This window comes from Dermacentor albipictus, chromosome 8, assembly GCF_038994185.2.
Source record: "Dermacentor albipictus isolate Rhodes 1998 colony chromosome 8, USDA_Dalb.pri_finalv2, whole genome shotgun sequence".
Classification (NCBI taxonomy): domain Eukaryota; kingdom Metazoa; phylum Arthropoda; class Arachnida; order Ixodida; family Ixodidae; genus Dermacentor; species Dermacentor albipictus.
The window spans coordinates 56,944,734-56,961,140 of NC_091828.1; the positions used below are offsets into that span (position 1 = coordinate 56,944,734).

The 16,407-nt window shown below is 43.2% G+C and overlaps 1 protein-coding gene across 1 annotated transcript in view; it reads left to right on the forward strand.

Annotated features, from left to right (window-relative positions):
* The window catches only part of LOC139049265 (uncharacterized), a 258,184-nt gene that overhangs the window by 225,943 nt on the left and 15,834 nt on the right, over window positions 1-16,407 (forward strand). Inside the window, exon 3 of the mRNA XM_070524636.1 lies at window positions 14,717-14,763. Within this exon, the coding sequence (XP_070380737.1) occupies window positions 14,717-14,763 (47 nt within the window). The remainder of the gene's footprint in view (window positions 1-14,716; window positions 14,764-16,407) is intronic.

The window sequence follows — 16,407 nt, forward strand, 5'->3', positions numbered from 1 at the left end:
TTAACATGCAAAGGAACAACTAAAATTGAGCACGCATGTTAAATCGACTAAAGACAGTCCAATGTACTTTGTAACGTTAGTACAAAATATGGTAGCTACATCATGTTCATCACGCTGTTACATGTTGAATGAAGGTGTACTAGTTATTTTGCTGATAGGGTAAATTTGAAACATATCAAGAAACACACAGAACAAATAGTGCAGACGAAAATAACCGGTAGCGGTGCATCACATAGCTTTATCTTTCATCATCACATTAAAGTGCACGTGGATGAGAAAATTAGGTGCAGGCTGGACTTTATTTTTGTGAAGTAGATCATCACCAGACACGTGTCGTCCTTTTGAATATTTATCATTCGCAGTGATGCACTCTCTTTTTAGGCACCTGCAACACCATCTTAATAATCGCACACTGTGGGGAAACTAAAAAATATGTACGCTTCCGTTGTTAAAGCCCCAGTACGTCCAGAACTTTCCAGCCATGTCATGTTCACCGCCTGAAGGACATATAATGTTATAGTGACAATGAACGAATACCAGAGAGATGAATTTTATCGAGGCAAAGGTGAAGAGGTCAGCTGCCTAATAAAATTAATTAGATCAAAGGAAACAAGGCAGCTTTACACCATTCGTATTGCTACTCACTTGACTGAAATCTACTTCTGCAGGAAACTAATCTTTCGTTATTTCGGTGTAAGAAACAACTTCTTAAGAGCCTATGTTGACCGATGAGAAAAACATGACAAGGAGTATTTCATCACTGCGAAGTGCAACAACATATCGCTCGTTATGGGAAGTTACGTTTTCAAAATCTCGTCACGAAAACCGCATTGTAAAGTTACACAGTTACTGTCAGTAAAACATTTATCGAAAGTTTCAGCCATTCTACAAAGAACCCATCTATGAAATGAAAATATCTATCTTTTTAAACAACACCTGCGTTGGCAAGTTTTTATTCTTTATATGTAAAATAAAGCTCTCGCTAAGTGACTAACATGCATTTGACAAGCCCTAGCAGGTGCACGGTGTTCTCGCTGTCAGAAATGAACCTAAACATAAAATGCGTGCCAAGCCGCAGATGTACTGAATTGTTTCAAGCGTACGTATAACGCGACATAGGATAGAAGGGTGCATAGAAAATCAGCCCAGGAATCGCTCACGGCTCAGCCGGGTTTCCGACAAGAATCCTGGAGACAGTATTCAACCTGGTAGCCATGTCATAAAAGGGAAGCGTCAGAATAAAGTGCAGCCTAAAGTTCACTAAGGGACAAGACAATGCCCACCAAGAGCTCAACACTGATCAGTAGAGCATGAGCGCGAACGATGTAGAGCAAGTTTCCCTTCCTTCTCTCTTACACTATCGCTGCTGAGTTTTCTACGAGTGATGTAATTTCAGTGATGTATGAGTAGTTCTCTTGATCTGAAATAAACAAATCATCGCACCCTATTATAAATAATCCGTGATATTTACTCAGAAGTTGATCACCAGTGCACCAGTTGCGCAACGTCCGGCCTAATAGATTTGCTATGTCTAGATTACTATGGAGCTTCGTATATCTCAAAACTACAGTTTGAAATTTTACTCGATACGCGCCCGCCATTTCTCTCGACATAACCCCATTTGGTTTACATTTATTGCTCCTTGCGAGTGTTGAACGTGCACCGTCATTCTGAAATAGACATTTTACTGCAGTTTATTGAACTGTAAACCATAAAGGACAGAAAATTTGGAGTTTTTTTTGTTGACTGCATACAATAATCAGGCTATAAACTATTCAAATGTTTTCAATCTTTTCCCTTGCAGCGAAAAAATGTTTTTTTTGCTCTAAACTTGAAATGACAGGCAGCTGCTACCATAGCAAATTGGACATTCATTCATTCTGTTCACGTTTACACGAATCTCACGTACCTTGTTACGCCACCCTTACTGTAAAGGATGTCGGTAGTGATACTCTTGGGCGTATTGGCCTGGAACATTGACTCGAAGCCCATGGCTCCTGTAAACTCGGTAAGCCAGCTCCTAACCCCGGCGATGAAGGGACATGGAAACGTGTAATACATATTTTCTATACTAAGAGCAGGATTTTGTTCTCAGCCATTTTGTCATAGTTGCCTTCATTCTTTGAAGCAAGCAATACTAAATAATGGCATGGTAGCACCGGCAGGGCAGGTGCGCATGCGCTATTCGGGTGGTATGAGCGGTCAATTCCCAATATCAATTTCAATTACATCTACAGACGCATGCTTGCAACAAGGCGTTGTTAAAAAGAAGTCGTTTTGACCAAGGAGAAACCGATGAAGCGTGAGAGTGCGTTTATTTGCTCAGGTTTCGGGGCGACTAAGAGATTCGAAGTACATAATTTCTATTAAGCTGCAATGAGGCCTACAAGCGATTGTCATACTGCCCAAAAACTTATGACAAGCACATAACTTTTACAAAAGGAAACAGAAAAAACTGCACTTAAGGTTTCAATTTTAAGACGTTGTGCCGCAAATCAGTCAGAGTGCGAACAAGGGTATGCAACGTCCTACTTAAATTATTACTTGTTCCCATTAAATAATTGACAGATCTGGTTTTCACGTCACATACACTACTAAACGTGCGTCTAGTCTCTTTCGATGGCAAATATACGCGTGAAGCGGCACATATATGTGAAATTCAATAAAACTTACCACACAGTTAGACAAATGCCTGTTTCGTTCCAAATGGCCATGATCAGAAATACGCAAAGCTAGAAACAAACATCCTTCAGAATTGCACATATTTCAATCGTCGTATCTTAATTTGTCGTCCCCGGTAGTTGTCAAAATGCAGCAGCGTGTTACCTGAGATGTAAACTATTGGAAATTAATGTAATAACGTTTCATAATACGCACACGATCATGCTTTGAATTACCAGAAACGTTGAAAAAGCGATCTCATTCTAGTGCCGCTCTCAGGCGTGCTTTATTACGCACCCATCGCGGTGACGGAGTGGCTATGCCACTCTGCTATCGAACACGTGGTCATAGGTTTGATTTCCATCCACGGCGGCTGCACAACTGTGGGGGTGATATGAAAAAGCGCTCGCATACTTATATTTATCAGCAAGTTAGAGAATCCCACGTGGTTAAAGTTAATCCGGAGCCCTCCACTAAAGTGTTTCTCATAGCCCACTTTTGGCATTATTAATATGCACCTATTGTATTTGCTAAAGAAAATTATTACGGTTTCGAAACAAACATAATTGTTCGGCCATATATAATGACGATAATAATAAAAGCATGTGCATGCATTTTCACATGGCGCAATGAAGAGTGAAACTATCACGTCCGTATGCGGAGACAATCACGTGTACAGTTGTGGTAGTTAGCGTGAAAAGTAATCACATTTTTTTCTAGCACAAAAGACATTATGCGGAATATTCACCTGTGCACAGAAGCAAATCTGCCGCAATATGCCACAAGCACCGACTGTTGTGCGTCCATGATATGGTTGTGAAGGACAGTATTGCATTACAACGTCATAATGCTAGCGATAAATGCAAAGCACAAGTGCTCTTTTATCTATTTTATTTAGTGTTTATCAGTTATTCTAGAATGTAGAATGTTATTATTTCAGAAAATCCATTCTGTGCACTGTAGTGCAGAGCCGACAAGGACTCAAGATTGTACAAGAACTAGCCGCCGAAATTGTGTAAGCAAACTGCATTTCAAAAATACCTTCTCTGAAAACGGTTCTGGAGGTTAGCAACAATTATGATGGAGGCCATCATATAAAATACTATTTTGATTTCCGCGTATTATGTGTTGCTTATAAAATATAAACCACAGACCACCAAACGGTGATGATCAGAGTGCTGGAGTACGGGACGTTTCAGTCACGTAGGAACGAACGTTCCCTCCCAATGTGTTATTATGTCGTTTAGTTTAAGTCACAGATTATTCACTGTACCATACTTTTAAATGGAAAAGGTTTCAAACGCCACTTCAAGGTAGTCGATGCTGCTGACATGGTCAGCTTTATTGTAGTTTTTAACAGCTACATGTGATTCAGGGACTAATCTACTAACGCCGATAGTAACTGTTAGCAGCAGCAGTTTATGATCTGATACGCCATCTTCGACTGTGATGTCGGCTGTTAGATGATTAGAGACAAATGCAAGGTGTAGTACTGAAAATGTTTGCCTTTGTATGCGCGCTGAGATAACGAAAAACTGAACGCTATGTTCAAAAGCAGCTCAGAACTACTAACATCTCTACTACCGGCTGTGAACGTACTCCAATCAATAGTGGCTAGACTAAAATCACCAGTAAGAATTAGCTTAGTAGGATCTTTCAACCTGCCACAAGGGAAGTCGTGAATTTTCATTATGTAGTGGTGGGAGGCATTTGGTTTGCTATAAATACTGCCTATCAGCACGGGTGACTCATGGACATGCACCACACATTTTCATGATCTCGAACACCTTGCTCTTTGCGAAAAGATAAGCCCTGCCGTACTGCTACAGCGGCTCCGCCCCCGCGACTGTCGCAGTCGGAGCGAAGAAGAAAATATGTGCCCGAACAGACAGTTTAGGCACTGCGTATGTTATATCTGTACCTGCTCATTATTGGCCAATCCCCTGGGAATGTAAGCCACTTGATTGGTTGGCGCGCCCCGGCGGCGAGCATCCCATCAGCGATAGACACCGCCGGGTTGAGCGGCGCAACGAAGTTGCAATCAACATATTAGACATAGTAGGCGTTAGTACGTAGTTTCAACTTGGGTGCAGCGATTGAAAGATTTACATTGCTGTGGTATCACTTGGCATTGTGGCTGGCAGCGAGCTTTTTACTTTCTGTGCCTGCCGATGTGGCCATAGGGTTTCGTGATTCAGGGATGGCATGAACATATGCACCAGGCTGCACGAGAAAGCTATCGCTTTCTTTGAGTAACATCTTGCAAGGTCTTGGGCATATCTGTTTTTGTTAAGAACCGCTCTTGATTTCAGCTAATGGTATAGAGCTAACTGTCCATTGTCCAAGGAACTTTATAGAAATGTGTGCATGCGCAATACGTTGCAGTGCTCAATTAGCTTCTGATAAACAACCATGCGGTTGATAACTATGGGTCACAGGTTCTAATAGGCGAATTCATGCCATTTAGTGGGGAAGCCATTCATTTTTCGGATATACTGAAACATATATTACGTTAAATGTAACTATCACGAAATATCACTGCAATACACAATACCAGTTGGCAAGCTCTGGCCTGCTGTAAGGGAAACGCGTTTTACACTAAAATATAACTCGAAACGTGGATACAGTTTATAGCCAAATCTGCGACGGAATATATAAAATGCCTGGATAATTCGCGGATACATTAGAGCTGAGTATGTACTTATTTGTGACCGTCATTAATTCTTCAACTGATTCCGCAATCGTGAGCTATAAAGCAGATTCTTTTTCTTGTGGTTTTATGGCCAATCTATTTGTAAGCGATTTCCACTCGTCATGAAACAGAGTGTACTACGGGGAATTTCTTTACGACCGGAATGTGTCACAAATATATAGTATAGCGTACAAAGCAAACCTAACTCAACAACGCAGTTTTACATGTCCGCTTGCTAAGCGCGACTGTTATGGCTCTATGGCGCAGCTAACTTCCGTGTATAAAACAGGCCAGACTGATCGGCAGTATGGAGCTGCTTTGTGCAACTCTCTCCCATGTGAGGATGCCTACGCTCATGATGAAGATAGATTCCCACGTGTCGCAGCAGCGTTTCCGCAGGATGCTCTACTTCGGCCCCAATTAGCAACGGCACGTGTGTATCCGGAAAAAGGCACATTGTCTGACACGTTTTAGGGAACCGCATACTTGGAGGCCCTAAGTAGCATCGAATATGACTGGTGTGACGTAACGATTTATCTGTTTTCGAACTAAACAGCCGAGTTCACAATTTCTCGCATAACGTGCTTCGGCACAATAAATACAGAGTTCGCTAACAGTCGTATCCAGGGATGTATAAAGTGATATTTATCATCGGCGTTTGCGAAGTTTTCTTAAACTTACTTGCGAGATTTAGCTTCTAGAAACTGCACAAACGGCAATGAGGAATACCGTATTGCAGTTTAGTATTTTTATTTCTAATGACTATGGAGTAAGCACATAATTCCAATCCGGTTCGACTCCCACCGTAGTTTATGGGCTCGCGTGCCTAAGTAACTCTATCTTAATGAACGATATCTTAATTACTTTGTCGTAACCACCACCCCAGGTTGCGATGATGTTTCCTGGCTGCACGCTTTCTTATAAAGAAATTGGTGACCTAATTCGCCCTAATTGACACCAAAGGCCCTGGGTCAGAATTCCATCAGAGGTAGAGGGTTAAACTTCCACCAAAAGTCGTCTGTCTTAATAAACTTCGCCTTAACTAGCGCCGCAAGTAGTGTGTTTAGTGCTTTAATTTTAGTGCCCTGAATTTCGGTGCAATAACGCCGGACGGCGCACACCGGACGTCGGATTTTTCGTAGCATGAGTCGCCTAAGGTTTTGGCCCTAATAACGCACACCCATCGGTTCCCGAGTCGTGATCAGTGTACTGATATAAGGCACCATTGCGAAGCCTGAAGTGAGCAAGTCGGTGTCACAAGCGACTGCTTGGTGGACGTTGAGCCACTGAGCTGGTCGATAAAAGTGACAAGAAGGGGGGGTTAACCGAGAGGCCCGATATTTATTAATGGTATCATGAAAAGCCAACAAAGACACTAAGAACAACATGGGGGTAATTACTTGTACTTATTCATTGAAATGATTGAATAAGTACAATAGTGGCAATGAAAGTGGATGAAAGAACAACTTGCCGCAGGTGGGGAACGATCCCACGTCTTCGCATTATGCGTGCGGTAGAAGTGAGCCACTTAAGCATACGCTAAATAGGATGAAGGCCAAAGCCTGCGCGCTCACAAGACATTCTTTACATTGCTTGCCATTTTCCTTTTAATGTGTTGCTGCTTCCTATTGTTTTTTTTTTCACACGAAAGGTTATGGGTTCAACTCGTGACCTTCACGACGTCACTAGGAATCCAATTTGCAGATACGGACGGTTCGCTCATATCTCCTTGTGGGGTCTTGGGTTCATCTACCTTAATCAACTTCCCCCTAATTAACTCCAAAGGTCTTGGGTTCGACTATCAACCTTCACGATGCCAATTGGAATAGAACTTGGAGATATCACCGGTTCACCGTATCTCCAAGTGCGTTCGACTCCCACCAAAGGTCGAGCATTTCACTCCTTCCAAAGGTCGTGGGCGCGAGTGCTTTATTTACTATACCTTAATTAATTGTGCTTTAATTAAGTTAGCCTGTCTTAACACCAAAAGTAGTGGGTTCGACTCTCGACCTGAATGACGTCACTTCAAATCCAACTTCGAGAAATAGCCAGTTCGCCCATATGTCACAGTGGGTTCGACTCCCACCAAACGTCGTGAGTTCTAGTGGCCTTAATTAACTCTACTTTGATCAAATTGACCTTTGTTAACACGAAAGTCCATGGGTCCGACCAGCAATGGTGGCACCAAAAATTTTGATGGTACTGAACTTTTGTCCCACAAAGGTCGAATGTTCGATTTTCACTAAAAGACGCCCATATCTCCTAGTCTGTTCAACTCGCACCAAGCGTCGTCGGTACGAGAGCCTCAATTAACCGTGCTTTAGTTATTCGGCCTTAACTAACACCAAAGGCCATGAGTTACGCCAGCAATGGTGGCACCATCAATTATGGTGGCATTGAAGTTTGCTCCTGCCAAAGGTCGAGTGATCGACTTCCACTAAATGTCGGGAGTTCAAGTGCCTTAATTAAAACTAACGGTCGTTGTTTCGACCCCCAATGGTGGCACAATCAATTTTGGTGCCATTGAATTTTGGTCCTACCCAAAGTCCAGGGTCTACACCAACCAAACGTCGTGGGTAGGAGATCCTTAATTACATTTTGCTTCAACTATCACCAAGACTCGTGAGTATGAGTGCATTAATAGAACCGAAAGGTCGTGGGTTCCACGCCCGCCAATGGTCGTGGGCTGGACTATCATGGTGACAGCATCAATTTTAGTGTCATTGACATTTGCCCCCCCCCCCCAAAAGTCGGAGGTTCAGCTCTCACGAAAGGTCGTGGCTTCGAGTCCATTAATTAACTTGGCCCTAACTAAAACCAAAGTTCGTGGGTGCGACTAACAGTGGTGGCACGATCAAGGTTGCTGCCATTGAATTTCGGTCCTATCAAAAGATGAGTTCGAGTGCCTTAGTGAACTTTATCTTAACTTCGTCATAGATAAAATCAATGGCAGTGAGTTCGACTACCACAAACGTTCGTGGTCTCCAGTTATTTTTTTTCTTAAATAACTTCATCCTAATTGACACCAAAGGTCCTCGCTTCGACCACCAATGGTGGCTCCATCAATTTTCGTGCCATTGAATTTTGGTCCCACAATTGATTGAGGGTTCGACTCCCTATGAATTTTTGGTGCCATAACGCCAGACAATAGATGGTTCTTCCCATAAGCTTTCAGCAGCAATAAGAAATCTTGCGTTCACGCAATATGAAATCATTTCTGCCTCATTCCAATTAGGACTGCCCTTAGCTCTCCTAATTGTCAGCCAGCAAAGTGCCGTTTTGAGACTGTCATTATTATCAATGCGTTTTGACAGGGACTACTGTTTAGGCGCTTGAACAAGGGATCTCTAAACCCCACAGAGTTGCACTTGTAGCAGTTTGATTTTAACCGATTGAAGCTCAACCGCTTTAGAGCCAGAGATAAATATACTAGGCTAAGTTATTGCGAAATAACGTCAATTTCAATGCATTTATCGTTTGGGAATCTCTGCTGTGTGGGTTTGTACTTGAGCGTGCATAAGTTGTTTTAATCTGTAAATTATTTCTCTTTCATTCATCGACAAATGAAGTTTTCCTACTTGTTTTGCTGCTTACAGCTTGTTTCTTGCACGAAACCCGCCAATGATAATGCTCAAAAGGAGCAATGCAATATGGCAGAACCATAGCTGTTTATTGTTTTAATTTATGGTGTATAAATTGTGTTATAATCTTTACGGCTTACTCATCATTCCCTGTACATGCCTAGCGTGTCCTACACGCTGTGATAACTTTACTGCCGCAAGATACTATTTTATGCGTGGCATACTTAACACAAATACAATGTCGGTAGCTGTTGGTAGTTCAGCAAAATAATTACTAAATAATACATGATATAGTAATTAACTGAAGGAACGCTTCGTAGGTCGGTTCCTTGTGCAAACGTGCTGTGTAACATCAAAAACAGAAGTAACCAATCTGTTTCAGTTTTCTTTGATGTGAAACTGGTGTTCCGGCATATAAAAGTTCAATCCTCTTCATTAGACGAGCACTTCGTTCTGAAAGCTGCCGCAATTAATAAACGCCAATGAAACAAAACAGCTGCATAACCTTTGATTATAGAGCTCTGTGTATTACATAGTTCATAAAACTAGGGTGACCACGCTCTCACGAATCTGCTTCAACAGAACGTCCCCTTCTGTCATTTGGCATCTTTGCCTAAACGTGCCTGTATCTTAGAGTTTCATCTGGTATATTTTGATGCAATAAAGCAGTGAAACGCAGTACTTAACCAATTCAATTAAACAAGGCTTTCTCATCAATTAGAGCGTGTAAGCGCCAGAAGACACAGTACACCCATTAAGAAACAACAGTGACAGCACAAGGCGCTTCCTGTCCTGTCATTGTTGTTTCTTAGCTGGTGTGCTGTCTGTTTGCGCTTCAACTCTTGAAAGCTATGAACCAACCAGCCCCGCTACATGTTTTACTCCGATGTTACAAGCGAGAACAGTCTGTTGTTAAAAGCGAGAACAGTAGCTTGCGCTTTTTGGTAGAAGAGAAGTACGTGAGAGTATTTAGAGAAGACGAAAACGAAAGCGACAGCTGCATTGCGCATCGCACTCAAGAGTTCACCTGAAAAACTAGATTTATAATGTGACCTAATTAAGGAAGACGAGTTTTGACGTGGCTCACACAGAGAGCACAAGAAAACACACACATTACGAAAGAAAAAGAATAGACACGGGGCATGCGCATGTCCCCATTTCCTTCCATTTCTTTCATGCTGTAGTGTCTGCTTTCTTGCGTTCACTATGTATGTCAAGTATGCATCAGCTAACCCCTCAGCCTATCGTGTCAAATTCTACGGTGGTCTGTTTTCGTGCAGGTATTGCACAGTCCATTGCTCTAAGTTCCACTTCTAAAACTTCCCGAGCTACATCACTTGTAAATTTTGATGCAGCAACGGTTTTGCGAAGCCTTCGGTGACATCCGCATGTCGCGGAATTTGCAACAAAATCGCGTTTTGTTTTTTGCACGCTGTTCGTATCGTTCCTATAGCTTTCAGTCTTCTATATTTGGAGCCTGTTCACTTAGCTGTCTATCTTGACTACATGTGATTGACTCGTATGCCCCACGCAATAAAATTTTTTCTTGTTTTCTTTTCTTCCATAGCGACCATTCTTGCATGTTCCTGATATGAAGGGCACTGAGAAGCATACGTCATGAGACCTACGAGACAGCTGCGCAGGCGCCCTCCTTCACATATACATCCTTGAAACTACGGTCAAGATCTCCATGCGAAAATCGCCGCTCTTTATAATAATACTTCAGTTTTGGTGACACCAACAAAAATGCGAGAAGGCAACATAGCCATCTCATGTGTTCCTTCTCGGTGTGCTTAGTGACCCACTTTCATTGCTTATAATAATCTTTACTTGCGTGTGACGATAACATCGCGCCCACTAAGTTCTATACTCGTAACACAAGTGCAAACGAATGAAAACTTATTAATAACCGTCCACTGTGCCGACTTCATTGTTGCTTTGGCCGTACACCGCTTCACTCGAGGACCCATTCGCAGCACAATTGCTTCTTTTTGTTTTTCTACCAAAGGCTCGGCTACAGATGAGAAACACGCACCGGCTGTTCATACAACATGAATGACGAAAGGAGGCTCACATTATTGTTAAATTCTCGACCTCGCTATTCCGGTGCGTTTCGGCACTTTGTGAGTTATTGAAAACAAAGGGACAACGAGGTCAGTTTATATCTTTTCGACTTTTTGCTTCTGCCAAGATACGCCACACGTGTGACACTCCAACAAGCCTGTGTGAAAAGTTCTTTTTGTTTTCTTTTTTTTTCCTTCGGAAGTGCCAATAGGATCCGCACATCCGGGTCAAAAGAAGCTCCCCACTGATAAAAAGGCATTAGCATAAAAAAGCAAGAAAAATCAAACCAAAGTACAAGCCAGGCGCCCTTGTGCGTGTCACAAACGACGCTAAGGCCGCTACGTCGTTCGACCACGTGTGACGGTGTTCCGGGACTGTGAAATAGGCAAGCAATAATTTTTAATACAATGTCGAATACAGCGTGAGATGCGCTTCACTTATGCTCAAACGGATATTGTGTCTTGTTTTTTGGTTTTTCTAATGCCCTCATTCGGTTTTAAGACACGTGCAATGCACTTTGCCTATATATGCCGTCGGACGACACAGGGTAGCCTCACAAGATAACGGTAGCCTAACGCAGCAAAGATAAAATCCCGAGTTGAATCACCTATACCTACAGACATGGCACATGTCCTTCTTGTCCTGGCACTCTTTATCCCAGCGGCGCTCGCATCCACTACGACTGGTGAGACACTTTGCAGTTGTGACATGTTTCCTTTCGAGTGAATGCTTGTCATGACACTTTACACAGATGTGCCGCATAGACCATTCCTTTAGAGGACACCTAGTAAGTTTTGAGGCCCGTGTAATTTTAAAGTATCAACCTCATTGGAAAGAAAAACATTGAGACGGAGTATGCATACCTATATTGGCGAAGAATATGTTGTGCTGGCCCTCATGTGGAAACCGTGCTTTAAGCAGTCGTGGAATATTAATTTGATGTTCTTTTTAAGAATTAACTGCATTTTACAAAATATTGGAAGTGCGGAAGTTATGCGTTCCAAAACCGCGATCTTATTTTATCAGCCAAGTCGTAGTGCGGGATGTCGAATTATTTTGGCCACCGCGGGCTCATTACCAAGCAGCAAAATCTAATTGCACGATCATGTCTGCATTTCCACCTCGTAGAAGTACAGCCGCCGACGCCAGAACCCAACCCACCACCTCAAGCTTAGTAGCGCAACAACATATTCAAAGGGTTACCGCAGAACGAAACACTGAATTACTCTAAGAAACAATCATCGTGCTTAGTCACGCTAGCATGGCACTAACAGTAAAGCTTTCCGAGCAGGTTACCTCCAACCCAAGAACGCCTGAAAATTTCCGCATTATTTATAGTCTGCTGCCTACTGCCCGAAACATAGTGGTCAGAAGCTGGGCTGCCTTTCCTACGGCCCTTTGTGCTTCTTCACTCTAAGCATTTTTGTTCAGACAGCAGTGCACATTTTTTCAGATCATTTCAGTAGAACCACCGCAGCCTGGCACAATTTTCGACTGCAAACAGAGAGTGGCGGTTAGGATGGCAACCAAAGTTGCTCATGCGGAAATAACTCACCTACAAATCGCAGAAAGGCCGTATACATAAAGTTTAGTTGCTGAAATAAAAGGTCATACATTGTATCTACGTTACTTCCGAGTTTCTTGTAGTTGGGCCTATCATTTATTCCCGCTCCTCAGACGTTTCGAAATTACGACAGCGTTAGACACCTTTTCAAGTAGCTGACATCCGCTCAGGTGATATAGGCATTGTCTATATTGCGATCACAAAGACCACGCTCCTGACCCAGAAATGCATATGCTTTTAACATTTGCGATGTCTTTTCGGTTAATGTCTTTTTTGTGTACTCCCATTTGCGTGTTCCTTAGTATCGCTCATAATGAAGCGCCAGGTTGCGGGCTCACTCATAATCCCCTGCGCACGCACGGCCACTTACACATGAGGTGATCGCAGCATGGGGAACGCATTTGTCCCAATAATCCTTCAGTTGTTTTCAATGGAAGCATTCTTGCGAACATGTCAGCCAATAGACGTAGTGCCGACGTGGCCGCCATCAGTGGATGTCTCTGCTAGTAAAAGCTATCGCTACTGGCGGATGCGCACGTGACGCTGAGCTCGGCTCCCTATTACATTAACAGACGGTGTTACCTTGTATCCTTGTATACAGCATGGAAGTGCGAGCACGCGCGCACAGCGCGAGCGCCACGAGCTATGAAAGGGAGAGCACGCGCCACGAGCAACGGGACAACACGCGCAGCGGTGGGAACCGATTGCATCTCTCCCACTCCTGACTTAACTTTATCCTCCCAATTACTGCACTGCACTTTACCCCAACCTTTCATTCTCATCAAGAATCTCCTTCTCTCTTCTTCCCCCCGTTCGTATTGTGGTTAAGCGCGTGCTAGAAAAAAAAATTGGAGGACGCTTAAGCTTCGCCTTTAAGAGTGGAACGCGATTGCATTCGAAGATCCCCGATTGCTCCTCACGCTTCCCGGCAGCTGCAGCGTATGCAACCGTAATGTTTACTGGGAAAGGCTCGCGGCAAACGCTATGTAGGAACGCGGGCTTACTGGTCGAAACGCGTAATCTTGCAGGGGCCGCGATGTGGCGGAGGCGAGCGCCATCTGAAACTCTTTCAAGGAAGCGGGCGCGCTGTTCAGTGAACTCTGACATATTTATGCGTCGCCATGCACAAATGGAGAACGAAGTCTCCGGTCTGTGCATTGTAGAAGCGCTGGAAAAGGGGTTTCGTTGAGTTTTCGCGTAACAGAATTATGTTTTCTCGCACATTGAAATTGCAATCCGAGAGCTAACGTGTCTGTAGGCTGTGTGTAAGTGGTAGTTTACGATTTTCCCACGTATTTCAGCTTGAGAAAGTCATTTTCAGTAAATCCTTGCGTCACATAAACGGCCCGGGAATGTGTGGTTCAAAAACCTTGCCTTTGTCGCGTCTCCCGACACACACGGGATGCCAGATTTTCTGCGACAGCAGAGCGGGTAAAGCGAGTGCCAGGAGGTAGGTGCAGGTATGCAAGTAAACGTGCGTTGGCTCTAGCCCAGCCGTGGCTGCTCATGGCGCGGGCGGTTTGCAGTGGCTTCGTGCTCACTGTAAAAGCTGCTTCCCATGCCCTCGCATCAGTGGAGGCGCGGGTGTTCACCGCCATGTCGGGTTCGTGCTCGTGACAGACGCACCATGTACTTCTAGCTTATAGCGTTTCTCTTTGTATGCGAAAAGTATTTCGTTCGTTGTCGTTGACGCGTTATATGTAGAGACACTAGAAATCTGTCGATGATGATGCCTCACCAGAAGTCGTCACTCGAGGATATTATCCCTAAATACAGTTTGCCTTGCTATCGTGACTGATAAGCGTCACCGGGTGCTTCGGTTGCCAAAAAAACTGTGCGCGTTCTTTATTGTGGCGCACCGTTTTGCCTGGCACTCTCACAAAAGCTTCGTTAATCGATTTCCACAGTCTGTGGGATCCGCCAGTTATTTTGTCATTACCATTCTATCTCGAAGCAATGCTCGTATTGAGTAGTTCGGGCACTGCTTAACATGTCTGGAGAAGACTGAGGCGTTTCGTCAAGCTTCCCAACCGACTTTTTGCGAGTGCGAAAATTGCAACTGAGCTCTCGTGGGGGTTTATCTAAGCTACTTTTGGGGGCTACGATTGACTTTTCAATTTCACAGTTCTTACGCTTTTATTTTGACGTTCTTAGGAGGTTGCGTCAATGTAACCCTACCAGGCATCCTGAACCTTGGAACGGTATGTTATGTTTTTATCTACTTAAGCATTGGTTAAAAAGTGCATGTCAATTCAAGTGCCTGTCTTCCAGTCGCACCTTCGAGTCGCGCATAAAGAGACGCGCATTCTCAATTGCTTTAAAAAAATTTGCCGACAATTACGATGCTTCCTAAGGCGAAATTTTAGCTCAGTTATATAAGTTTACAAATTTCACCAAATATTGACTGGCGCGGACAACCCCTCTCGTGCGGCACGTCGCAAACGGAGCGAAGTGTGGGGCGACTGTCTGGCTAATCTGGAAATCGCGATAGGCAGCGCGTGGGCGCAGTTCACAGCAGCCGCCGCAGAAAGACCTCCCAGAGGATGCGCGCTACTCTGGCGCCATCTCGCACTCATCATCACCGCACTACGTTTTTCCTTTCACGCTTTCGTCATACTCTCTAAAAATGGCTGCCGATTTAACTCAGGCTAAGCAGGAACTGTTGTGCGCTAGCACCGTTAAACCTACCTTTGCATAGTTTGTCTTGGCTTATCACGTTTTTGCATGGTTTGCTTGGTTCACGGTTGAGACCCCATAGCTTCAACATTGGGGTCTGCAAAGCGTTGTCACTCGCGTTGTCAAACGGAAGTGACAACGCAAGTGACACGTGACGCCGTCTGTGACAACACGATATATATATATATATATATATATATATATATATATATATATATATATATATATATATATATATATATATATATATATATATATATATATATATATATATATATATGTATGTATATATATATATATATATATATATATATATGCTTTGTTAGCAAACCTCACGAATCTGATGGACAAGTTCTTCAACAGCTGCAAAGCTGCACTTCGTTAAAGACGAAGAAAAGCGGAGTTGCGGGCTCACTCTTCGAGTTCATAAAATGATCTTTCAACTTCGCTATAAACATGTAGGAGTTGAAAATGAAACATTGCCTCGTGGGTAAATGTATGCCCTTAATAAAACACAAGGGGACTATTGAGTAAACAACACACGTCCTCGTCATCTTCTTCGATCTCCTAAAAAACAATTTATAGTCCTATTGCGTTCCACAAAATATTTCAAAGGGGTAATAAATAGTTGGAAATTTTTGAAATTTATCCTTTATATATTTGTATTATAGAAAAAACACAAGGGCATCATAAGCAAAAACTACGCGCCTCGTGGGCTTGTTCCATCTAATCGTTACTGTTTCAATTGCATGACTTCAATGTCAGCGAGGCAGAATAAGGAAGGCGCGCCAAACTTGAAATGAATTTCTTTTTCTCAAAATTGGTGATTGTGTTCGGAATACGTGAAACGTCCATAATTACCTCAGCAATTCCCAAGATTCTTATCTGCTTCTCACTCACTAGGTTCCAAGGAAAAAAGGCACGGCTTTGATACTCCTCCACTGCATTGCGTTCACCGTAAAAAAAACACTATAAAACTAAGTTGCGTTGTAATTTTTCTTGCCTAGAAAACCAAATGGTTTGAACAGGTCGCATTTTATTAGCCTCCAAGGAGATATTATTAGTTTTGTGACTGAAGTTAATTCCGACAAGTATTGCGAAATTCTCAAACGCGCTACACCATCAAGCCGAGAGGGCCCAAATTTCTTAGCGTACTCCGTCGCTTTCGA